Source organism: Ammospiza caudacuta, chromosome 15 (assembly GCF_027887145.1).
Source record: "Ammospiza caudacuta isolate bAmmCau1 chromosome 15, bAmmCau1.pri, whole genome shotgun sequence".
In the NCBI taxonomy this organism is placed as follows: domain Eukaryota; kingdom Metazoa; phylum Chordata; class Aves; order Passeriformes; family Passerellidae; genus Ammospiza; species Ammospiza caudacuta.
In genome coordinates, this window is record NC_080607.1 from 4,506,666 (window position 1) to 4,531,761 (window position 25,096).

Sequence of the window (25,096 nt, forward strand, 5' to 3'; positions counted from 1 at the left end):
CTCTCACCCCCTTGGCATTGGACCAGGATTCAACATCAGGTTTTTTTTCCCTCTGGCATACTGGCATTGGACCGGACTGCACCCCATTCTCCTTCTGGCATTGGGCCAGACTCCCAGTTTTTCCCTCTGGCATTGGGCCAGAGTGCACACCATTCACCTCCGGGCACTGGATAAGGATTCATGCACATCACAAGTTAATTCACCTGAGTATACTGTGATTTAAAGTTGACTCTCAGAAGGAAGAGTCAAAAAGACTGAACTGTGTGGGAAAAAAAATGGTATCAAGAGTTCTAATATTGCTTAAAATGTTTCAAGACTGTTCTGTGTAAACTATGTTGGTAAAAAGTTTAAGGCTGTAAATAAGTAATTCTGGTTAAGTTCCCCAATTTAATTCTAAAGACTCCAGGTTAATCCTCTACAGAGCACTCCCCTGGGGGAGAAACCAAAATTGGTAGGGAACAGACCAAGAGAGGTTTAACCAGAGAAGCGGGTGGAAGGGACTCTAAAGAGCTTGGAAGCTTCTTCTCAGTAAAATTCCCCAAGAGGCAAGGCCGGGTGGGCAGGCTGTGCAAGATGACCCATACCGGACTCTTGGGAAGGGCAGTAATGATGGCTCTGATTGCTGGTGGTGCTCTGGGGAGCCCAGCTGAGCCGTGCAGTGAACACTACCAACCCCTCTATGAGGAGGAAGTGAGCTCCTTGTTGAGAGTCCACATCAGTTCTAACCCTGATTGTGTTAACCCCTCCCAACTGGTCCTTCATCAGAAAAATAAGAGAGTGTATTGGATAGCATACAATACGGCCACTTTTAGGCAGTCACTCCTAGGAGAGTGCCCTATAGGGGAAGCCTGGTTGTGCTTTGAATGTGATGCTGCTGAAACAAGCTCAGCAGATCTAGTAAAAAGCAAAGAAATGGTGAAAATGGTAAGAAAAATTGTTTGTTACAAGTATTTATATGAGTGTACTGGAAAAGAGATAAACCCCTTTTGGAACACATTTCAGGGGAGCTCTAAACCCCTATGTTATGAACAAAAATTCAGTTAATATTTTTTTCTGTGAGAAAAAGTTACCACTACTGCTGGGCTGCTGCCTTTGTTATTGTAATCACGGGTCGTTGTCGTTAATAGTTGTTTTTGTATTAGTAAAAGCCCTGGCTGGGGCGAGTTAATGGCCCTTCTCCTGAGACTGTAACGGGTGGGGACCTTCCCAAGGCTAAGTTGTACCTTTCCCAGAATAGTGAAGACACCTGAGAGGGTGGGGGGGGTTATGCAAAGTGACTCCCAAGACCAGAATACTTTGTGGAACCCCCGACTCCAAACCCACGGAGAAACCCCAAAAACAACGAGCCAAATAAGAGTTGAGAGACTGGAGTGATGTCTGGACGTGAGGAGCCGCGTGCTGAGCCTGCAGAGACCCGGAACACCTTCGGACCCTCTCACCCTGACCATGGGAATTGACCCCGGCGGTGAGACCAAGCTGACGGATTGGGAGGGGTACCATCTGAGGGGATCAGCAGGCCTTAAAGGCTTCCAAGAGGATCTGATCCCCAGCTCTGCCCCTGGTGGACAGAGCTGTGCATATCCTCCTCCTCTGAGTCGCCTTGGGAGAGACGACGGGAGACTGCAGCCCCGCCGAGCTACCCAATCCTGAGCTGATCACTTTTAATAAAGGCATTAAACAGGAGAAGAAGTCTCCTGGCCCTTGTTTATTTCACCTAGGTTTGATCTCTGATACCACAACACACACCAAATTGTCGGGAGACTGGCCTGGCAGCTGCATTGCTAGAGTGATAAAACCAATTTTCTTATTACCCAAAGAAACTGGATCAAGTTTGGGAGTTCCTATACATAATGATTTGGGAATGAAACAAAACAGGCAAAGTGAAATAGAAATGGAGAAAATCCAAAATTGTAAAAGCCAAGTTCGGATCCCAATATCTATGTTAAACAAAGTTATCCGGCTCCAGGCAGTATTAAAAATAAAGAATTCAATTATTAGGAACATTTCAAACGAAATAAAAAGATTAGCATGTGTAAATAATCGAGATCAAACTCCTACACTTGATCCCAGTGGGTGGGAGAACCTGAAGATTTTCAAAAAGGATGTATGGGAAAAGGTAGTTTTTCTCGCTGTGTGTGTACTTGGAGGATTGCTCTTTTTACTATGCTTATTTATCTGTTTTAGTAAAATAGTACTGGCCGTGCAGACCAACCTGAAGAAACCAAGAAAAGTAACAAGGTTAAGTAACCATGATTACCAAAGTGCACAAGAAATTTATAGTAGATTCAAAAAAAAAATTGTGAGTTGATGCGAGCTTAAAATTTAAGCTCGGTCAAAGAAAAAGAGGGGGGACTGTTATGAACAAAACTTCGGTTAATATTTTTTTTGTGAGAAAAAGTTACAAAAAGGCAGCCAGATCACTGTCCCTACCCAAGTTCTGCGTGTTTTGTTATTGTAATCACGGGTCGTTGTGACTAATTGCTCCTTTTGTATTAGCAGAGCCTCGCCCGAGGCTAAGTTGTACCTTTCCCAGAATAGTGAAGACACCTGAGAGGGTGGGGGGGGTTATGCAAAGTGACTCCAAGACCAGAATGCTGTGTGGGTCCCCCGCTCCGAATGTACTGAGAAGACCCCAAAAACAACGAGCCAAATAAGAGTTGAGAGACTGGAGTGATGTCTGGATGTGAGGAGCGGAGTGCTGGGCCTGCAGAGATGCTGGAAACCTTCATTGTTCCTCACCCTGTCTTCGAGAGCCCCCGAGTCAGGTCTGGGAGGAAGCGAGAGTCAGACCGGACTAACATCTGACGGGGACACCACGTCCTAAAGGCTCCCACGAGTGACCGGATCCCCCAGCCCTTCCCCTAGTGGACAGAGCTGCACTTATCCTCCTCCTCTGAGTTGTCCTGGGAGACACGACGGGGACTGCAGCCCTGCCGAGCTGCCCAATCCTGAGCTGATCGCTATTAATAAAGGTATTAAAAGGAGAAGAAGTCTCCTGGCCCTGTTTATTTCACCCCCTCCCCGTTTTTCTTTTTCCTCGTGTCTCTGTTCTTTCTTTCTAAATCCCGAGATGTAGCACAGTCTTGGGTGAGTAATAGTCTGTGTCAAATAGTGGAATTCCTATGTTATTTATGGTTCTCCCCACTGCTTTTTTCATCTCTCTGTATCTAGCCTTATCTACCATCAGGCACACAGGATTTTTGTAATACCACCTTGTTCTCATTCCTTTCAGGGAGAATCCACACAGGGTGGACTGCAAAGAGCTGGGAGGCAGCACAGCCGCGGCTGGCAGCCCTGAGGCCACTGTGCAAGGGGACCACGGGAGCCACCTTTCCCTCTGTGCCCACTATGTGTGACTTCAGTGATTTTGAAGTCGCACATAGTGAGCACACAGGGAAAGGTGGCTCTCTATGGGCTGCTGCAGGTGAACTTCAACTTCTCTTGCTCTGCCACTGTCAAGCAAAATGTACGAGAAGGGAAGAAGTTTTTGCTCCTCTGATCTAGCAGGTAAGGGGCCGAGAGGAAGATGGGCACAGCAAGCAGACTGTGATTTGGGGAACGGGGGTCCATGACCCAGCTTTGCAGTTTCACCTCCGCACATGTGCCTGTTGGCTCTGAGACTCTCTTGTGTAACAAATTGTTAGAGGTTAGGATTGCTCCTTTTGTTTGCTTTCTCTCAGGGAATTTTTTCCCATATGTTGCTAGGAGACAAAACTGACTGGTACTTAAGAGCGAAAAAAGAAGTTGCCGCGGTGCAGAGGAAGGGTAGGGCTGTCTACTCTCTTAGGTGAGGGGTTTCTCACCTAGATAGGGCAGAGACACTGGGAGATTTGGGCAGGGGGAAGGGGCTGAGTAGAGCTCCTGGCTCTCTCTGGCTCTCTTGGCATCAGAAGGGAGACAGGCTGTGGCTGCAGTAGGGAGAATTCTCCAGCACTGTGAGGCTCTGTCTCCTTCTGTCTTCTCCTACCACGAGTGAAGCTCTGTTTGTGGGAGTGGCTGTTGCACTGGGACTTTGTTAACACCCCACCTCACTAAAAAAGGACCTTCACCATCTGCTCTGGTGCCTCAGGGGAAGCCCTGGGACCCCGAGCCCCTTCCCTCTCAGAGGGAGAGTCTCCCAGCCGTGTTTGGGAGCCAGGCTGCTTTTTGCCGCTGCTCTGAGTTTTCACTACACTGTAGCCCCATGCCCCGGCCTGCCGAGATGCCCTGCGGTTCCCGCTCAGGCTGCAGAATTTCTGCTACATCTCATTTATTACAACAGGATCTGCTCGCCTCTGCTGTTCCAGCTGCTGCCAAGGTTCCTGCTGCAGTCCATTTCCCCAGCCGGAGGTGCAGCGGGCCCGGCCGTCCCTGAGGGTTCCAAAGGCAGCCCCTTGTGCATCCCTTCCGCCAGCCCGGCCGCCATTGCCGTGCGCAGAGAGGCGGCCGAGCTCGCGCCACAGCGCCCCCTGCAGCCCCGGGGGAATCATTGCCCCACCCTGCCCGGCTGGGAGCCAGCAGCGCCCCTGCTGGCTGTGCCCGGAACTGCACCGCAGGGGAAGGGGCCTGCAGCCGGGACAAGGCCGGCCCTGGGGCTCTGCGTCTGCTCGTCGGTGCTGCCGCCTTGGGGTTGGTTTGCCTTCTTATACACACACACACTCTAGCAAGGAACTTCTATTCCTCTTCTGGTATCTTTGCCTGAAAGCCCTGTCATTTCAAAGTTATAAGAATTCAGAGGGAAGGGGGTCATATTTTCCATTCCAAGGGAGGTTCCCGCCTTCCTTGGCAGACATCTGTCTTTCAAACCAAGACACAAATGCCCTTTCCTCAGTCCTCTCCATCTGTGCTGCATTCTGTCTACCCCAGCAGCCTGACTAACCCAAATCTCTCTCTTTTTTTTTTTTTTTTTTAATTAGGGACCAAAGATTCATGGTATTGTGAAGGGATGTGTCCTGCAAGGCCCTGCTCTCCCCTTGGGGGCAGAACAAAGAGGAGGAAAAGATTTACATTAAAAGCACTAAGCAAGTCTTTATTATGAAACTCACATCTCTTGCTGTCAGCAGCCTCCATGCAGAGAATGTGAAGACTAGAAGTCTTCCTGCCAGCAAGGGGAACAGGAATAGAGTTTGCACTGTGATATCTGGTGTTCCTTCAGTGGATAGCAATACAAGAGGTTAAAAATCACTTTGCAGGCTCCTGTTTGTTTAGGTTAACATCTTAGTGCTGCACTGAACAAGAAACAGTGCAGGCAAGTGCTGAAGAAAGGACCTGGATACCTGGCCCCTGTTGAGCAGGCCATAATGAATCTGTGAGACCGGGCTGACTTTATCAGCAGTGCACCAGCTGGACTGCTTGCAGAAAGCAGAGAACACTGCAGAGAGGTGAACAGAGGGGTGATACAGGCAGGCAGATGGTGCCACTCCCAGCTGCAGCAGGGAGTGAGGTAAAGGGGTCCATTGCCAGGGCCTCTCAGGACACCAGGCCCTCGAACCATCCCTAAACATCGCTGGGCTGTGGAGCAAGGCACTGCTCCCTGCAGAGTGCCCTGTGCTGCCTTCTCCATTGGCTGTGTTTCACAGAATCAGGAAGTAGTTGGACTTTTTAAAGGCCATCTATTCCAAGCCCCCTGCAATAAATAGGGATACCTTCCACTAGACAAATTGCTCCAAGCCCTGTCCAATTTGGTCTTGATTATTTCCACAGGTGGGCTGCCAAAGCTTCTCTGGAAAAATTGTTTTAGTACCCTCACAGTAAAGAAATACTAAAGAAACACATAAGAAACCTATTCTAAGCCTGACCTTTGGCAGTGAGAAGCCATTCCACCTTGTCCTGTCCCTCCATCCCTCGTCCCAAAATCCCTCCTCAGCTTTCCTGCAGTCCCTTTAGGCACTGAAACAGGGTCCGAGGTGTCTCTGGAGCTTCCTCTCCCCCAGGTGAGCACCCTCAGCTCTCCCAGCCTGGCTTCAGAGCAGAGGGGCTCCAGTCCTGGGACCATCTCCATGACGACTTCTGCACTTGCTGCAACAGCTCCACATCCTTCTGGTGCTGGGTCCCCAGGGCTGGGGCAGCTCTGCAGGTGGGGTCTCACCTGAGTGGGCAGAGGGGCAGAATCCCCCCCTCACATGCTGCCCACACTGTTTGAACCCAAGTAACCTATGTCGCTGTAGCTAAGTGCTATCAGCACCCGCAGACTGGTCAATACTGTGGGCCAGGGGAGCAGCAAATGAACGCGGAATGGGAATAAAGATCGCGGGAAGAGCGAGACACGGCCTGGGGAAGCAGAGCTGGTGCTGTCACTGTGCCTTCCCAACCACAGCCAGGCTGAACTGCGGCTGCCGGGGCGCAGCAGCAGCGGAGCCTGAGGGCAGGGCAAGGCCGGGCCGGGCAGCAGCAGACCCGCGGCGGCAGTGGAAGCGGAGCCGGAGCCAGGCCAGCGGAACGGCGCCGGCGACTCCCGGTCGCTGCAGCTCGAGCTGGAGCTGCCCGGCAAAAGCTCTTTCCACCCAAGGGCCCGGGGGCGCTCAGTCCCGGTGCGCTGCACAGGCCCTCCCCAGGCCTGGGTGCAGCGCCCGGGGAACGGTGGGATGGCGGAGCCTCCGGGATCCGCGGGCAGCGCGGGCCACGGGCGGGGCCGGTGTGCGCGGCCCCTTTAAGAGTGACAGCATCAGAGCGGCGCCAGGCACGGCGGCGGCCGCTGTACGCATGCGCACAGCCTGTCCCTGCGACTTATTCGGTGCCTCCGGCACAGGAGTAGCGTGCAGGGGCGGGGAATGGCGTTGTAGTGGGCTCGCGCATGCGCAGAGCACGACCCTGCCGTGCGCTTTGTGGCGCTGCCGGAAGCGGGTGCGGGCCGAGCTTAGCGAGCGGCGCTCCCGGTCCCGTGTGGCCGCGGCCCCGTGGCGCCGGCGGCCTGAGGGAGTGGCGCTCCCCGACATGTCTGCCGGGCTCTCGGCGCAGGTAAGACGGCCAGGCTTCCTGCCACGGCATTGTCGGGCTCGGCCCGCTTCGCCACCCGCGGGGCCTGTGGCGCGGGCGCCGCCCGGAGCCTCCACCGCGCTGACCTCTGCGCTGCCGCGGCGGGGCCCGAGCGGGGCGGGCGATGGGCGAGCCCGTCCCCAGGGCTCCCCCAGCGCCTCGCCCCTGGTTGGTGCCGCGGAGCCACCTCAGGGCGGGCGGGAGCGACTCTCGATGACCCCTCGCGGCCCAGGGCCCCTCTCGGCCCCTGCTCCGGCCCAGGGGTCGAACCGCGTTCCGGGTCCCTGGGAGGAGCGTGAGGTGGTACCCGCACCCTTCCTCCCGTGTGGATCCTGCGAACGGGAGCTGGACCTGAGGGAGGAAAAAGTTTGTGTCGCTGTTTCCCCGCAGAGTCCGACCAACAGCCCGCTGGTGCCGAGCGTGCCCGGCTCAGGCCTCTGGGGTCTGTCGGGATTCTGCTTTTCCCTGTCTCATTCGGTCTCCGTGCCCCGTGGATAGTTGATCCTGTTTATTTGGCAAACTCAGCAGCGTGGCTTCTCCCCGGAGTGAGGGGGTTGTGCCTGCAAGAGAGTCCTTCCTGCTTGAGCAGTTTGGAGACTTCACCAGAAACCGGACCGACGAATGAGTGCCAATGTAAAAGAAACTGTTGAGTAAAAATTTTGTTCAGTCGAGTGCACTGTTTTGTGGTCAAGTTCATTAAATAGTTTTTTGCATAAATGAGGGGTTTGAAAACTTACTAAATTCTCAGGTGACTTGCCTGGAAGATAATTTTTCTCAAATCTAGTATTTAAAATTAGAGTGAAAGTGCGAAGCAGAGTAGTACTGATGTCTGAGTAATGATGCTTGAAAGCAGAATAATAGCCAAAACATACAAAACTGTTTTTGCTTTCCTATGGCTCTGCTCAGCTTCACATGTAACAGTATGCAACTTGTAGGCAGTGGCCTTCTCTCTAGCAAGTGCCCTGCCTCCTGCTTTGGCCAGGCTGTGTCCAGCAGTGTTCCCAGGAGCCAGAGGCAATGGGGTCCATGAACTGGGGGTGCTGGAGATAGTGAGGCCGGAATCCTGTGGGATCCTTTGAGACCCAGTCTTTCCTTTGGCACATTCATGTATTAATTTCTGCTACAGTAATGCAATAAAATCTGACAAATTTGTCTTCTCGGGGCAAGGGCACCTGGGATTCTCTTCTCTTACCCTTGGTAGTGCTGTGGCTGAATGGCTTGGGAAAGGATGACAGGAGTTTGGTTTTTTGTTTGACTTTTCTCTTCTTGCATTGAATATCGACTTTAAAAAAAAAATAATAGTAACCCTGACATGCATTTTTTAAAATTTCTTTAACAAAATACTTAAAATACCAACTTTCTGCTGGTCTTTCTCTCAGATAGGTCTTCTATTTGGTTCTTGTAATTTTTCCCTGCTCTCTGTTCTGGCTGTTCTTCACACACAGTGCATGCCTTAGGCAGAGCTAATATATTAGGTGGCTCCAGAGGTGAGCTGCCAGGAGGGCTGTGCTTCCTCAGGCCTGGTAGGGTTAATACCAGAGCTGCAGTTAGTCTCAGCTAGATGTAACTCGCCTTCTCCAACATGATCTTGGAGGGCAGTGGGACAAGTGGGTATATAGCAGCTGTTCATGTTTAGAATGTCAGACAATGAGAAAAATTGCTCATAATTGTCTGGTTTGTGCTTTGGGGGAAGGTGGGTTGTGGGAGGATGGCTTTCTGGCAAGAATTGTTTCCTTTGGAGAGCAAATGTTAGTACTGTTAGGTAGCAGAGGTCACGTTAAATGAGAGGACTTTCTTTTTTTCCAGGGAATACTCATAAAGCATATCTGATATCCCAGAACTTTGATGTAGACTTTTTTTTGTGGCTGCTTCTCCGGTTTAGGCTCAATTAGGCCTTCAGCCTTCCTTGGGCATCTCTCTGCTGATGTTCTTTGCATCTCTTGTACAGTAGTAATCCATTGTGTCTGCTCTGCTTTGTTGGTTCTAGTAAAAGCCAAGAAGGGTCCACTTTTGGGACAGCGTGTCTTTGTGCTTGAAGTTCTTTTGCATCGTAGGAAAATACTTCATTTTACATCTGAAGCTGCTGAACACTACCAAATGTTCATGTTTGCTGCCAGCACTTCCCTCCCTTAGTGCACATTTTCTGAAGAATTGCTCTGTACCTGAGTAGTGATTCCCTGACCTCTCCCTGCACATGCTCCGAGCACCTCAACTTCAGCCTTGCACCTTCTGTGCATTCCTTCACGTAACTGCAGAATGTGGCTCTGTTTAGTTCTTGCTGTCTAACTTTAGTAATCCAGGAGTTTAAATATTTTGGCTGCAGCTGTTCATATTAGGTCTCTGGAAGTAGAACTTTATTGTTTGAGTTTTATGGACTTGTAATTCTTTTGTGCTCACTGGCTTCTGCATTGTTTGAGAACTGAGGATCTTGGATCCTCAATGCTGAGACATCCAGTTTCTGTGGTTTATATGGTAATAACAACTGAAGTTCCTAAGATGAAACAGATTGGGAGGAAATACATTGAAATCCAGATTATTTACCACGCTAGGGATTATTTGAATTAGTGCTCAGTTTCATAATGTCTCATTGCCTTTGCTAGTTTTAGTGCTGGTGATTTCTTTCCAGGTTTGTCTGTGAGAGTGTGAGGATGTTTTATTTAGTGCAGTCTCCAGGAACATACAGTGAACATAGAGCATACAAGAGTGTTTAAAACTGCTTGGTGAACAACAGGAGTTTATTTATTATTCTACTCACCCCTTCTCTGAATCAGCTTTCTGAGAGTCCTTAGTGATTTGAACTCCCATAGACGTATGTGTATGTGAAATGTGAATATTCAGCTTCATGAAACTTGTGCAAAGCTGGGCTAGTGAGGGTGCTTCTGAAATACAGAAGTATTGCAAAAACAGGAGTCAAAATTAGGGGTGGTGTGACAGTTGCTTTCTTGGTCTTCAGTTTGCTGTTGGTGTTTCAGTAGTTGCTGATAAATACAGTGTCTTGGAAGGGAGGGAGTCGTGCTGCTGCACAGCAGTTGGTGCTCTTTGAGGAAAGTTGGAAAACTGTCTGTCAGTGTGGAATCTGTCAGGAACATTGTTTTGGATATCATTGTGTGGAGACTTTCCAGCCTTTTTTAGTTCCTGTCCAGTCAGAAGCAGCTGTGTGCTAGACAGATTTAGAGATAGTCCAGTCCTAACAGATTGCAGCCATTTCCAATTCAAGTGGCAGTTGAACTGGAGTCTTAAATAAAAAGTAACTTCTAGTCCTTCCAAATAAAAACTTTTAACTGCTAAATATAGGAGGGGTGGATAGATTGATACCCTGATAAATCCCCTCATAAGGATTTTGCATCTGGATCAATTACTTTTCTCAGTATTCCCTGGGTATTGCTAAAATGAACAGGTTTCTTTTACAGCAAGATGAAAGGAAGTCTCAAATATTAACAAGATACAGGCTGATGATCAAATTTATGTAACAATGTCAGGCAGCAGGCTGGGAGTGTGTGGTATGAGAAGTTTTGGCTGTCCTGTCGCTAAACCTCTTCAGCATGGCGTATTGTATATATTCTGTATCTGTTAAAAGTGTTACTCCTCAGAAGTGTGGAAGGGTCACCCAGAAGAGCTTTGCATCTTTTCTTCATTGTGGCAAGGAGCTGCATGAGGACGAGTGAATGTGTTCTCGTGTTCCCCTGCCTTAGTGCAATTAAGGTTTTCTAAGCTGCAGCAGGATTCTTCTAGACGAGAAAGCTCCCACATAGGCATTGCCTGCCTTTTGCTTGTGTTGTACAGCAGTTCCACACACCTGGGCACTCTGCTCTGGGCTGAGGGGGCCACAGTGAGTGTGCTGTGCTTATCACACACTGAGAAGATCCTGCCATGAGCTGTTCACTGCCAGCTGGAGGGCAGGCATGGAAAGGACATGCTGTTTTAGCAGCTCAAATCAGCTTATTTAAACCAGTGTTCCTCAAATACTGTTACAGGGTTACATGCTTCTAATGAACTTGTGTCATGGGAGAGGAATGGGGAGTGCTTCCCCTCTTCCCTTGCGGGACAGGAGGTAGGGATTCTGCTCTGGGAATGGAGACAAAGTGCTGTGAGGATGAGAAAGGAGGGGGAAGTCTTGGAAAGTGGATTATATCTCACTTCTGTCCCTTCTGCTTTGACTTCAAACACTGGAGACTAAGATGCTGGTCAGGTAGAAGATGAAGCATGTCTGTGGCTATAGGATATGAAAGGAAAAGATAGGAGTATGGAAACCTAGATAGTGGAGCTAAGCAGTGATCAAAGCCATCACTGAGGATTGGGATTTTGTAGGTTTTGTTTGGTATTTCATTTTTTGAGGGTATTTTCTTTGGGGTTTTGAGTTTGATTTTGGGGGGTTTGTGTGTGTGTGACTTTTCTGTGTATTGTAATTGCCATTTTTCTCTAAGCCTAAGGGTTTTGACCACAGTGACATGAGCATTCCCCCTGCTTCAGTCCCCAGAGGAGGGAAGATACCTGAAGGAAATAGGGATTGGACATCCTGCAGGCTGCTGCTGCTCTGGTTAACTCACTAACAGATAAGCACACATGATTGTGTCTCAAACCACAAAGGATGTAGTTTGGAAGACAAGATCTTGCTGCCTCGCTTTTCTGTCTCCCTTGAAGGGAATCATCAGGCCTTGGGTATAAACATCTGGGCAGTCAGCTAAGTAGGCAGATTGTTTAAATAGGTCTTTCCCTAGGAATGTGTATTTCCAGGCCTGGTTTCTTGTTTGGTTTTGGGCCAACAAATGTCTAAGGGAGGTGTTCAAAATATTCCCTGTATAACAAACTGGCTTCCAAATTGTGCCAGGTAAGTGCAGTTGGCAAACGGATCTTGGAGTGCCATCCATGCCAGCTTGGGCTGCTCTGAGCTGTGTCTTTTGAACACTCCTTGCTTTTCTCCTGTGCCAACCCTGTTCCTTGTTCATGTGGTCACCTGGCTCAGATAATGGATAAAAGGCTGTCACTTCTGGTGGGAGAGGAGGAAAAGGAGCTGGTGCAGTCACAGTTCTGGTGGCTCTCACAGGCTGCTGTGGTATCACCTGCTTGAGCAGTGGTTTAACGTTGTGAGCCTGTACAAAGCACTCTGCTGTCAGAGGGATGTTCCTGCCACTCCTCTGGCCCTGTGTCCTCACTGCTCTCCTCACAAAACAACTGTGTTGGCACAGATGTTTCTCATCTGAGTCAGATCAGATCTCTGGATGTGCTTGATGTGTGAATCAAAGTTGGCTGTGCATGGTGGGTGTCTCTGAGCTGCCCAGTGCAGTCCCATGACTGGTGCTGCCTCTCTTCACCCGTTCCCGGGGCTCCCAGCACAGAGGTGTTGGTGGTGCTGCTGGTGCAGCATCAGCCACTGCTCAGGACACAAGAGTGCTGCTGACTGCAGATGGACTGTGGGAGCACAGCTTAACCTCTGCTGCTTCTAATTGCCTCTCTTGGTTGAGGTTTCACAGCAATGCCAAAATACCCATCCCAAGCTCCTCTCACTGCAAAAATCTGGTTAGTTCATGGTCAGCTTGGCTTCCTGATCTCAAATGGCAGTGAGGGGGTATATGTAACTGCAGTTGTGCTGGGATTGTTACTGAAAGGAGAGCTGTGTCTAGTTCTGAGAGCACTGCCTGGGAAATTTCCTAGTGGCTTTTCTCTCTGGAATCTGTGGGACAAATGTAGATTTTTATGGAGTGACTCTCTGTGTGTATTGACTTTACAAGGATTTGAAACGCACCCCAATGCCATTGATTTGGAACCTATATGTGCTGTAATGAACTGTAAAGTGATGCTGTGTTTAAGCTAGTGATGCATGAAGGCTCAGCCAGTCCTGAACTCGCTGCAAATAAAGGGCACTCTTCATTATCACTGAATTGCATCTTTCAGCTACTAGTTTTTAGTAGTACCTGCAGTAGAAATACCTTATGAATATGAAAGAGGCTGAATTTTTGTCTTCTCAGATGACTAAGGTTTTCGTGGAAGTCTCCTGGGGTCTCTTTTTAACTGCTGTTGAGGTGAAAAAGGGAACAGGGTGAATTGCAGCCATTGCTTCATGAGCAAAATACTTGTAGAACTGTTTTCTACTTACCTGAAGATGTTGTGTGAATGGAAGCAGCTCTCCTGCAAAAATGGTGTAAGCAGAAGTGTGAGGTCAAGTCACTTCTCAGGTTTAAGTGTCTAAAATAGGTATTTAGTCCTGAACTGAAACTTGCTGTAATCTCTGTAATCAGCCTATGTTAAAGCTTGTCTGTGTAAAAAACATCCTAAGGCTGAAGAACAGCTGTTGGAATCTCTTCTGGATTGTGAAATGTATGAAATGTATATGTGCATCTTGAATTTGCAATGGTCTGGATTGTGATACATAGCCTCAGTTTTGCTAACTCATGTCATAGACATTTAAACTAATTGTCTCTTTTTCTTCCTTGCCCCCCCAGGTGTTGTTTGGATTGTAGCATAGAGGCACTATGTACTCAGAGTGGAGATCCTTGCATCTTGTAATTCAAAATGATCAGGGGAATACCAGTGTACTTCACAGCTATCCTGAGAATGTGGGGAGAGAAGTGGCAAATGCAGTGGTGCGTCCTCTTGGACAAGCTTTAATTACATCATCTGTTGGAAGTGAGAGTTTACTAAAAACAGACAAAGAAGTAAGTGCCTTTCCTTGGAGATGATAGTTTCCTTTATGCTGGAGTGACAGTTTAGTAGTTTTTATGGCCTCTTTTATATTACTCTCTTTATTGTCCCAAGTTTTATGAAGTGTGTTACATTTTTAGTTTAGTGATCTCCATAGGGTTTTTATTAGCAGCTAGATTATCGCAACAGTGTACTTCATGTCTTAATAGTAAATGTTTGCCTGAGCTACTATACCACAAAATTTAGGCTAAAGAAAACCAACAAAAAAAAAACCTCAAAACAAACCCAAAGAATTTAGCATTTAACACAAAACCTTTTTACTTACCTTCAGTTTTGAAGCAACAGTATGTGACTTCAAAAACAAGTCTTTGTATAGTACAAGTATTTGTTAGAATTTGAAAATCTTTCACTAACAACTTTTGTGTGTTCCCAAGAGTGATCTCTACAGTTTGGATTTAAGAGATTCAGAATTTAGAGAATGTTTTGTCATTTATTCATATTCTTCATAATATCATGATATATGAGTTAATGATTTGGTGTTTTCTCGCAGGATATGTTGGACAGAATTGCCCATACAACATAACTACTGTTGCTTTCTTTTTTTTGAGTTAGAACTAATGTGCTCTGACCAGCACTTACTTACCAATATTTATTTTTAATAACTTTTGCTTTATGTTTGTTAGGTAAAATGGACTATGGAGGTGGTTTGTTATGGACTGACCCTCCCTCTGGACGGCGATACTGTGAAATACTGTGTGGATGTGTATACAGATTGGATTATGGCTCTTGTGTTACCTAAGGACTCTATTCCTTTACCTGTTATTAAGGAACCAAACCTTTATGTTCAAAGCATCCTCAAACATCTCCAAAATCTCTTTGTACCAAGGTGAGTGTTCGGGATTCCAGGCTATGCTCAGCAGGTAACCTGTCAGAGGACTCATGATGTGTGGAGACTCTTAAGTCAAAAAGGACTGCTAGTGCTGCAAACTTAGGAGGAAGGTGTTTCTCCAAATGTCTTGTAATTTTTCACTAGCAAATTGAGTTTTTGCTGCTGTGGTTAGAATGACATATAGTTAATATACTTTAATGTTTACTGTTGCAAGAGGTTCAAGATTTATCTCTATTGAATGACTGGAGGGCAAGGGGAAAAGCAGACATGTGACTGCCAAAGTACTTTTCTTTGTAATAACTTCATATGCTTCTCATATGAAGTAATGGGAACAGTACTTCTGAAGGAGTATGGCCAAAAGGCCACAGTCTGTATAAATCTAGACATCTAGAAGTCTAGAAATAGTGCAAGCCACTGGGTCAACTTTGTAAACAAGAGGAAGTCATAGATGGACAGGAATGTTTGAGTTGCCTTTACAAGATCAGCACAGAAGGATCCCGTTAGCTTGCATATAAGCCCTGGTTTTTTACAGTTTCTCTAAATCATTAGGTAGACAAGTCTTGAAGCAGCCTTAGAAGCTTCAAGCCTATATTGTTTAAGGATACCTTTCAACTGAAGCAATCTGCTCTGTTATTGCTCAGGCAAAAATAGTGCTGTAAGCAAGGCAGGGTTCCCTTATCCCAAAGTTTGTTATTCTACAGAGACTCTGGGTTATGATCTAGCACTAATATCAAGCAACTCACTGAGGTCCTCAACTGTGGCTAGTAATGTGCAATTATGCATTAGGCATTATCTTGTCTCTTTGTAATCTTTTTCTCCAGTACTGTAATACAACATTATGCTATCAAGATAAAAGCTGATAGTATTTAGCGGACCAGCACATTTTGAGGTGCTTGCTATGCAACATGACTTGTGGGTTATACCACATTGAAAATATTTGGAAGGAATCTGGTAATACTACTTACTAGTCCAGTGGAACATAATACTTGTATGGGTTTTTTTTGTCATCTCTTCAGTGGTGGTAGGAGGGATCATGAAATGATGCACAGGTTGAAATATGCCTTACTGCACACTCTAATTTCTAATCTCCTCTTTCACCCTTTAAAATTTGGGCTTCCTAAGGTTTTTTACCAGTGTCCTCAGATACTGTCCAGAATGTGTCACATTGCTGTTTTGTACCTGTTCTGCATTGTCCAGACCAACTGATGGGAGGAGGTGATGCTGCTTTGTGCTCCTTCTGAGCAACTTTGCGTTGAGTGATTCGGCAGTGCCAGTGTGGATCTGATTATTACTACAGGAAAAACCTAGGAAATATGAAACTGTTTCCTTTCTTCCTTCCTGACTTCTGACTGCTTACAGAAGATCTAGAAGGGGGTCTTTAAATAGGAACATCAGACTAAAGGTAGAAGCGATAAGAGTTGATTTGGAAACAACAGGAGAACTAGGAAGAATTCAAATTATTTTGCTAACAATATGTTCTCCTAATTTGCCACTTCTGAATTATGTATGTAATAATTCATGATGTTGCAACTAGATTGTCATTGTTTGGCCCAAGATAAATATGAGATGATGGATTGTGCTTGTTCTATCTGTTGAGTCTCACGTGGAAAAGAGCATTACGGTGCATCTTGTGCTCATTAAGGCAGAGTTAGGATGCCTAGAGACAGAGTTGGGGTGCACAGAAGCATATTGGCTCATGGTCTTGGGTTTCACTCAATAATAGTTGTTTCCTTTTGTAAGTTGAACATGCTGAAATTTCATGTTACTGAATACATCACTTAACAGTTCTATTTCTGAGGCATTGTTTTCTTCTGTTGCAGGCCAGACCCGGGATCCAGTCAGATCAGACTGTGCTTGCAGGTTTTGAAAGCTGTCCAGAAGCTGGCGCATGAGTCAACAATTATGGCAAGAGAAACCTGGGAGGTTTTGTTATTATTTCTTCTTCAGATCAATGACACTCTTCTAGCAGCTCCAACTGTGCAAGGTTCATGATCATCTTCCATTTGGTTCAATTATTAAAAAACTTCTGTCTCTTCTTCGCATTCATCTGTGAGCAGGATGAGGGAACCTATTAAAAGCTCTTAGGAGCTACCAAATTGCAATAGCTCACTCCTAATTCTGCTCCATTACTCCAAAATAAAGCATTGCCAGAAAAGACTGAATGATTTGGAGCTGAGTTTTCCTGAAAGTATTTTTGCTTTAAGTATTTAAAGATAGTGACTTTATACATGAACAGTTTAAGACACTGTTGTTTCCTGTTTGTTTCACTGAACTTCCTTTGTTTTGCTGTTCAGCCTGCCTGGTGCAAAAAAATAGTGTTAGTTATTTTAAAAAAAGACTTCAGTATAGACACAATGCAATAGAAGACTGCCTAAGATTGGTGGATTCCTTCAGTCCCTTATTACACACATGTGGCTGGGCTTTATCTATTGTACTTGGTCTTGCAAAAAGGCTAATTTGCTGTAGGAAGCAAACAAGAATCATTCTTAAAAGTTATGAAAGAAAGGGCTTAATCTTTATGCACTTTAACTACAACCTCTTTGGGGAGATATTTGGAGTTTAGATGGAACACTAACTGAAGTTGTGCTTGGTTTCTGTTGCAAGGTGGCATTGCTGAGAATCTGGCTGAAAAATTAATTGGCGTGCTGTTTGAGGTCTGGTTACTGGCTTGTACGCGGTGCTTTCCAACACCTCCGTACTGGAAAACTGCCAAAGAGATGGTGGCCAACTGGCGACATCATCCTGCAGTAGTTGAGCAGTGGAGCAAGGTCATTTGTGCCCTTACTTCCAGGTAGGAGAAATCCCATGGAAATAAATGCATGTATGGGGATAATCATGGTTATACATATTTTGGAGTTGCTTATTTGTGGAATGTGCAGCAATCCAAAAGTGAATAAGCAACACAAAGTGAGAGATCTTGCTGTATCCTTGGATTGTGTGGGTGTTCCTTTGTTCTGCAAGGGGAGATCTGAGTTGGATTCTCTGTTTTTGTGTAAGCATAGCACCTCTGTGATATTTGGCACCTTACAGCGTGTGTGTGTATTAGTCTTCATGATTGTGACTCTTCATCATATCCCCGGAGGAGTGACTCAAGAGTATTAGTATGGCATTATGTGTGTGTGTCACCATCAAAATTATTAGGTGACTGTTAGTGCTCATGCTGCTGGGTTTGAGGTCACTCTTGGACTCTGCTTTGACCCTGTGGAGCTGAAACTGTGTTACAGCTGCCTGGCACTTGTTCCCTGGCAGTGAGGATGTGATGGGCCAGAGGCAGACCACAGGCTCTCTGCTCTAGAGAGCAGGGGAGAAGAGCTGTCCTGAGTCTTGCTGGGTATGGGAACGGTGAGGATCATGTATGATAGAATTGTTTAGGGTGAAAATGACCTCTAAGATCATCAAATCCAACCATGCACCCAGCACTGTAAAGCCCACCACTAACCCATGTTCCCAATTGTCACATCCACAGGTCTTTTAAAACCCTTTGGTGACTCCACCACTGCCCTGGGTAACCTGTGCCAGTGCCTGACAAATTTTCCATCCCATCTGAACTTCCCCTGGCACAACTTGAGGCCACTTCCCTATGTCCTGGCCCTTGTTACCTGTGAGAAGACCAACCCTTTGGTGGCTCTGGTCTCCTTTCATGTAGTTGTAGAGAAGGAGAAGGTCGCCTCTGAGTCTCCTTTTTTCCAGGCTGAGCCCTCCCAGCTCTCTCAGCTGCTCCTGGTGCTCCAGCCCCTTCCCCTGCCCTGTTCCCTTCTCTAGATAATGCTCCAGTCCCTCAGTGCCTTTCTTGCCATGAGGGGCCCAAAACTGTCCCCAGGACTGGAGGTGCCTCAGCAGTGCCCAGCACAGGGGACAGTCACTGCCCTGGTCCTGCTGCCACCCCATGGCTGGTGCAGGCCAGGTATCATTGGCCCCTTGCCCACCTGGGCACACCAGGCTCTTGTTTAGCTGCTGTTGAGCAGCACCCCCAGGGCCTTTCCTGCTGTGCATTTTGCAGCCACTCTGCCATAAACCTGTAGCTTTGGGGTTGTTGTGACCCAAGGGCCTGTCACTTTGCCTTGTTGAACATTATGGAGTGGCTTCAGCCCCTTGATCCAGTCTGCCCAAATCCCTCTAGAGATCCTTCCTGTCCTTCAGTAGGTCGGCTCCTGCCCACATCAGTGTCACCTGCAAACTGACCAAAGGAACGCTCACATCTGGGGGTTGCAGGAGAGTTTTGGCTATAATAGAAGGTTCTGAACAGTGAGGAGAGTTTCAGTACCCTTACTATTGAGGTCTTTTTGGTGTGAAGTCTTTGTGGGACAAATCTCAGACTCTTGGAGGAAAGAACTGAATTAATTGCTTGTAAGAGTCATCTGGGTCTCCTTCCAGCTCTCCTGAAATATCAGTAACTTATTTCTGTGAAAGTTCAAAGATGTGTTAAAATTGCTGCATTGTGAAATATTCAATAATGTCTTTTTCTGCAAGGGTTTATTATAACTTTGAAAACTTTTCCTTTGAATTACCTGTCAAAATGTGAAGTGTGGATAGATTTTTCCAGGTTATGCAGCTATTTGTTAAACCCCTGGGAAATAAAGCTGCAATACAAGTTCTGTGTATTTCCCACGCTATTTCTTCAGCTATTTTTAGCTTGTTAGATGTAGCATTACATAATGGAAAATACTTTATGATTCAGTGATCTGAAAAGAACAGCTCTGTCTCAAAACATGTGTTGGTGTTCTGCACCACACACTGTGCCTACACTTCCTCTCCCACTGTTGACTAACAGTCTTGGTTCTGTTGGTGCACAGGAGTATGCAGGGTTTCTGGAATGTTTGTGTTCAGTAATGTTGGTTTATGCCTGATACATGGAAGCCCAGGCTCTTCTGAGGCTGGCTTTAAGTTCAGTGGTACTTTTAGCTGAATTTTTAATCTTTCAATGAAGCTCCAGCTTCAAACAGTTAAAATGTTTTAGTAAACAGTTCTGTGAATCAGGTTATTAGTGATAAGCTGAGAGTAAATGTTTCAAATTAAAACCGTATGGAAAATTATATTTGAAAATATGTACACATAAGCAGTGTTAATTTGTGTCCCTGGCTATGATTTTTAGCAGGATGAAACTGGAGTTTCAATTGTATTGCCATGCTAATAGATACTACCTCTACCCCATCTAGATTGCTTTAAATATATTTTAACTGTCTTGGATGTGTGACTTAAAATTTATTTCTGTCTTCAATCGTTCTTGAAAATGTCCCATATGTTATTAAAGATTTGGTCATGCTCTTTGAAAAACTGGTTTCTTGCAGTCATAGGGAGAAAAGAAGCAGTGCACTGTGTTGCCAGGCAGTGGTGTGAGGCATGATGGTGCATGGGATTGGGCCAGGGTCTTTTGGGTCTTTTAGAGCCAGGTAATTCCTCAGCAAAACTATACCATGAGGTCATGCCTCTGGGTACTAAATACAGGTGGACACAGGGCTGGAGAGCATTTCCTGCCTGGTATAGATGTGTGAATTTCTGGTTTGAAGGGAACTTTCCAGTCTGACCCATTCCCAAGACTCTCTGGCAGTCACTCCTCCACCACCACTGACTTTAACTGCTGGCACTGAAGCCCCTTTGCAGCAGCAGCAGCAGCTCCAGTGAGCTGAGGCGTGCCCTGCTTGACGCCCTGCACTCCCCACTCTCACAGGCACACCAGCTTTCTCACCAGTTCAACCCCAGGTTTCCCATGGGAGTCTCAGATGTCTTGTTCCATAAAACCCTTTTCCTAGCACAGTAACAGAAAAACAGCTTGAGCTGGTGCCTCCAAGGAGCAGCCCAACAAAGGACTCCTGGGCTTTTATCCCCTCACAGTCCAAGCTTATGCAAGTCTTGGCTCTTCCTCCCTAGTCCTCAGCTCTTGCATTGTCTGAGCACCTGGCTGGGCCACAAATCCAGCGCCCTTTATTATGCACAGGGTTGGCATTTCCCAGCCTCCCTTGAGGGAGTTCAGTCTGCAGCTGTCACTGCAGCTGCACCACCAGCTCTGGCACTGAATGGATTCCTCATCATCCTTGCATCTGGAGAAGGCCTCATGTCCTAAAGCTCTTTTGCTGTTCTGTCCAGGTTAGGTACTGTAAATAGGCTCTGATTTCAGACACTTGTGTTAACTGGCTGCTGGTTACTGTAGTACCCACTGCTGGGAGAAGTGGCAGATGGAAGTTCAGCCTGTTTGACTCTTGGTTTAGGAGTCAGTCATAACTGCTTTTCTCCTTCTCTTCTCCTAGTTGTAATGACTTTAGAAAGCTATATGACTTTATAAGTAAGGACGAGTGGGACATTTCCTGACTATTGCAAGGAAGTTAGCTTAGGGAAAGACAAACTGGTTTCTGGGAATGCTGTGATATTGAGAAGGTGCAGTGCAGATCTCTTCCATTCCTTTAGAAAACATCAAGATTGTGTTTATCAGGGAAATTGAACTGTAATTTGGTGAAGCTGGGTATGAAGCAGGGGTCAGATTAGAAGCAGGACCTCAGTGAAGGTCACTGGTGATTCTTCGGGTAGTTACAGCTCTTCTAAGCATTGTCCTTATGGTACTGGATCACTGTTTTGCTCTTTGCTGGTCTGTAGATCCTAGCCTCTGGCAGATGTGGTGCCATCTGTTTTGAAGAACTCACTAAACTGTGGCTTGCAAGTCCTGTGCTGCTTGTAGGTCAACAGTGAGTACTGCTCCTGGTGCTGAGGTACAGTGTAGGTCATCAGTCATGAGCTGGAATTTAGAGCTGCAGCCGAATATGACTTGCTGGTGTCATTGAAAGCTTGAGCTAAAGAGATGTGAGGATAAGGGCTTCAATTCCTTATTTTAAAAAAAATTCCTTCTTCCTTCACATGTAGCATCCTGTCGGATGTACATGTGGGTGTGACAACTGATGACCCCTCTGGCTAAGTTATGGGAGAGCTGCTGAGGGGTCTTGTGCCTTAATAGCTTTTGGGTTTGGCTGGAGTTTTAGGCAGGTTCCTATCCACTATCCAAGGCTGAAAGATTGTATAAAATGGGATCTCTAGGAAAACTTGAAACCTGGGGTGTTGCATTGTTGCCTGTGGACTCACCTGTGGGCTGCTGATACCTTTGGGGTGCAAAGGCAATGTTCAATTTTTGAGCCAGGTCTGTCTGACTTGCGTTCTAGGTTGCTGCGTTTTACATATGGACCTTCATTTCCTCCGTTCAAAATTCCCGATGAAGATGCTGGTCTGATTCCCCTTGAAATGGATAATGAGTGCGTTGCACAAACGTGGTTTCGCTTTTTACATATGCTGAGGTATTGCAATTACAGCCATCCATTGTTCCTGGTCTTGAATCAACTCCATACATTTGCATGATAAACAAAACATTTCTCTGGAGATTGCCAAGATGAAGCACCTAAATGGAATTAAATGAGAGACTTGTGCCAGTGCCCATGAAGCAGCTCAGGGCAGGCTTGAGTGGTGTTCAGGTTTGAATTCTGACTCTTTCAAAATGTAAACTGGTTCAGCTAATTAAAATCTATTTTAGCTATTTGGCATTTTGGAGGATCTGAAAAACAGGAGTTCAATAGAATTTTGTTTCTCTGAGATAACAAACAGGAAAAGCTGAACAGTAGATCTGGGAGATGCTTACGACTTTCATTTATTCTCCAGGTTAAATTTAACTTACAATTTATTTTTAAAATGAGTGTTTATATATTTATTTTTATGGAGAAATCTATACACTTAATTTACCATACATGTTAATTTTAAATGCACAGCTGAACCAAATGCTGTGTTTTGTTTTACAGACTTTTGGACATAGCATTACATTAATGCTCTCAATGGCCCGAATATTAAAAAATTTATGCTAAATACTATTTAGTAGTTAAAGCTAGATAAACATTAGGCTGTTTGAAATTTACATCTTAACTGACTAAAAAGCCCTCTTTCTTCATTTATAATACAAATGTCACAAGTACTGTACTCTTCAAATTTGGTGTTTGCAAATTTGCTGTTTCAGGATTTTGAGTCAGTCAGGAAAAATTGCTCAAACTTTTACAATTTACTTCCCTTCTTGTCACTGTTTGACAGTATTTGATTTGTTGCTTACACTTATAACTTTTACAATATAAGCAACTCTTCACTGAGCTCAAAAAACCTCATAAGTAATTATTCTTTCTGCAATAATTAGTCTGGCAAGTGTGTGGTCTGGTTTGTTTTATTTTACTATAATTGTTCAATATGTTTGGGTAATGTTTGACATTAAGACAGCTGTATACTGCCAACCCAGGAAGAGACAATTGCCTTCCTGTGATGAGAGGCTAAAACATACTGATATTGGATGCTGGTTTGTGGTGTTACTTGAATGCCTTAAACTACTGCATCTTCAAGTGGTTTTAAATCTTAACAGCTGTTCTTAAACTGACTAACATATATTTTGCTCTTTTTCTGTGCAGTAATCCTGTGGATTTGAGTAACCCAGCCATTATTAGCTCTACCCCCAGATTTCAGGAACAGTTTCTGAATGTGAGTGGGATGACTCAAGAACTGAATCAGTACCCCTGCCTTAAACATCTGCCTCAAATATTCTTTCGTGCCATGCGTGGAATCAGCTGTTTAGTGGATGCATTCCTAGGTAATGCTTTTGTCTTGCCCATGGATTGCTAGAAATATTAATTTAATAATTATTTTAGTATCTTTAAATCTGTTTTCTCTGTAAATACATGAATAACAATTAATCTTTTGCAAGTATATCCTGGAATTGATGAGGAGGAGACTTGAGATCACCTCTAAAAAAATCTGTATGCACAACAGTAACATTTGAATGCATGAAGTTGTAGATAGCCTTAGTTTCAAATGCAAAACAAATAAATCAGAAATATAAAATAAAACCAGGGATCTCTTTCCCAAACAAGGCTTCTTTTCTCTTTCCATCTAATCACCAAGTGCAAGTGCTATGCTTTAGCATGTTGTGAGCACTCACCACCGTGTTTCTAATCTTTGTGGCAACTGCTGTGTGCCTGTTTCATAAGGTGTTGAATTTGGACTGTCATCTTCAGATCTTTTGAAGTTCCCCGTAGTGTACGGTTGGTGGCTTACTACTGCTGCTGAGTAGAAAAGATGTGTTTTATTAAAAACCTGCTGGTGGAATGAGACTGTCAGCCTGGAGAAGAGCAGGCTCTGGGGGCACAGAGCGTAGGGTTAGACTGGATGTTGGGAAGAAATTCTTCCCTGTGAGGGTTCATGAGGCCCTGGCACAGGTTGCCCAGAGGAGCTGTGGCTGCCCCTGGATCCCTGGCAGTGCCCAAGGCCAGGCTGGACTGGACTCGGAAGAAGGTGGTCTAGTGGAGGTGTCCATGCCTGTGACTGGGATGGAATGGAGGGTCTTTAAGGTCCCTTTGAACCCAAACTAATCTGTAGTTTTATGAATCAGACACTTAAGACTTCTGAAGATCTTGTAGCAAGATAAAGCACCCAGAGTGATAATAGCCTATCTGGAGTGCAGAGATGGAGACTGCAATGCATTGGGGCACAGGAGATTTCTTTTAGAAAATTAAATTCAGGCTGTAGGTATGGATTGGGAGGGTGTGCTCAGGCAGACTTGAGAGCTGCAGAAAGATCTTCAGAGAAGGCTGATGGGAGAGCTCATTACCTTCTGTCACAAGTGCTAAAACATTGGGTTTTATCTTGCTCTCCCTGGTACCTACATGATGTGTTTGGCAAAATAGTACGTCCTCTTTTTCAGCCAAATGTATCAAAACAATAGTTTTCATATTGCATACTCTGCCTGGGCTGTAACACTGATGATTTTGCAGGAGCAAATTGTTCTGAAATGTGTTATGAGAAGTACTTGGGTGCTTTAATTAGCAGGGTCAAAAAAAATCTGTGTCAAATTCCCAAGCACACTGTGGTTCCCCACTTCATTTTTCAAATGGGGCACAAGGTTGTTGGAATTCATTAAAATGGGCAAAAACGGTGTTTGTCACTTCAAGTTTTCAAGATGTTGAGTTGCTTCTGATTATGATGAGGATGAGCTCTGTACACCATGAATTTCCCTGAAGCTGGATTAAAAACTGATCTCATGTCCTGCTGCTGCCAGAAAAATTATAGTTTGCTGTGCTTTCTTACTCTGTCTTGTGTACTGCCTTGGTATTTGACTGTTCAGCCGCCAGTCCAGCTCAAACTGAGCAGAAAGCTGTGTGGTGGATGGGTTTCATCTTAATTTAGTGAGCTAAGATGGCTTTAAGGGCCAGACATCTTAGAGATGTCTCAGAAAAAGGTGTGGGAGTTATGATTGGGAAAGAAAGGCAAAGGTGAGAGGCACCTGAATTTTGGCAGAAGTGAGCTGTGAAATTGTCTTTTGCAAATGAACCTTGCTCCTTTCCCTCTGCCTGCTTCTAGTCTGATTCTTCCCATGTGTCATTGGTGCAGATGGGTCCTTTGGTGTTTTTTAATCAATTGCTTATCTGATGTAATTACTGTTTCCATTTGCTTATGCATTTATTTCTGCTAACAGTAAAATAGGGAGAGGGGTTTTGTTGCTGCTGCAGTTTTGGGGAACATGGGAGGCATGGCTATTGACCAGAGGCTCCTGTGCCTACTAAGGCCTGCTGTGTGTGAGCCCATGGAGTTGTTGCTGAAAGCCTGCTT

The 25,096-nt window shown here is 45.7% G+C and overlaps 1 protein-coding gene across 1 annotated transcript in view; it reads left to right on the forward strand.

Annotated features, from left to right (window-relative positions):
• The first annotated feature begins 6,795 nt into the window (after positions 1-6,795).
• RALGAPB (Ral GTPase activating protein non-catalytic subunit beta) overlaps positions 6,796-25,096 on the forward strand; it is a 60,838-nt gene continuing 42,537 nt past the window's right edge. Inside the window, exons 1-8 of the mRNA XM_058814468.1 lie at positions 6,796-6,936; positions 7,345-7,587; positions 13,395-13,607; positions 14,277-14,479; positions 16,303-16,466; positions 17,087-17,273; positions 21,628-21,759; positions 22,903-23,081. Coding sequence (XP_058670451.1) covers positions 13,425-13,607; positions 14,277-14,479; positions 16,303-16,466; positions 17,087-17,273; positions 21,628-21,759; positions 22,903-23,081 — 1,048 coding nt within the window. The 5' untranslated portion in view covers positions 6,796-6,936; positions 7,345-7,587; positions 13,395-13,424. The remainder of the gene's footprint in view (positions 6,937-7,344; positions 7,588-13,394; positions 13,608-14,276; positions 14,480-16,302; positions 16,467-17,086; positions 17,274-21,627; positions 21,760-22,902; positions 23,082-25,096) is intronic.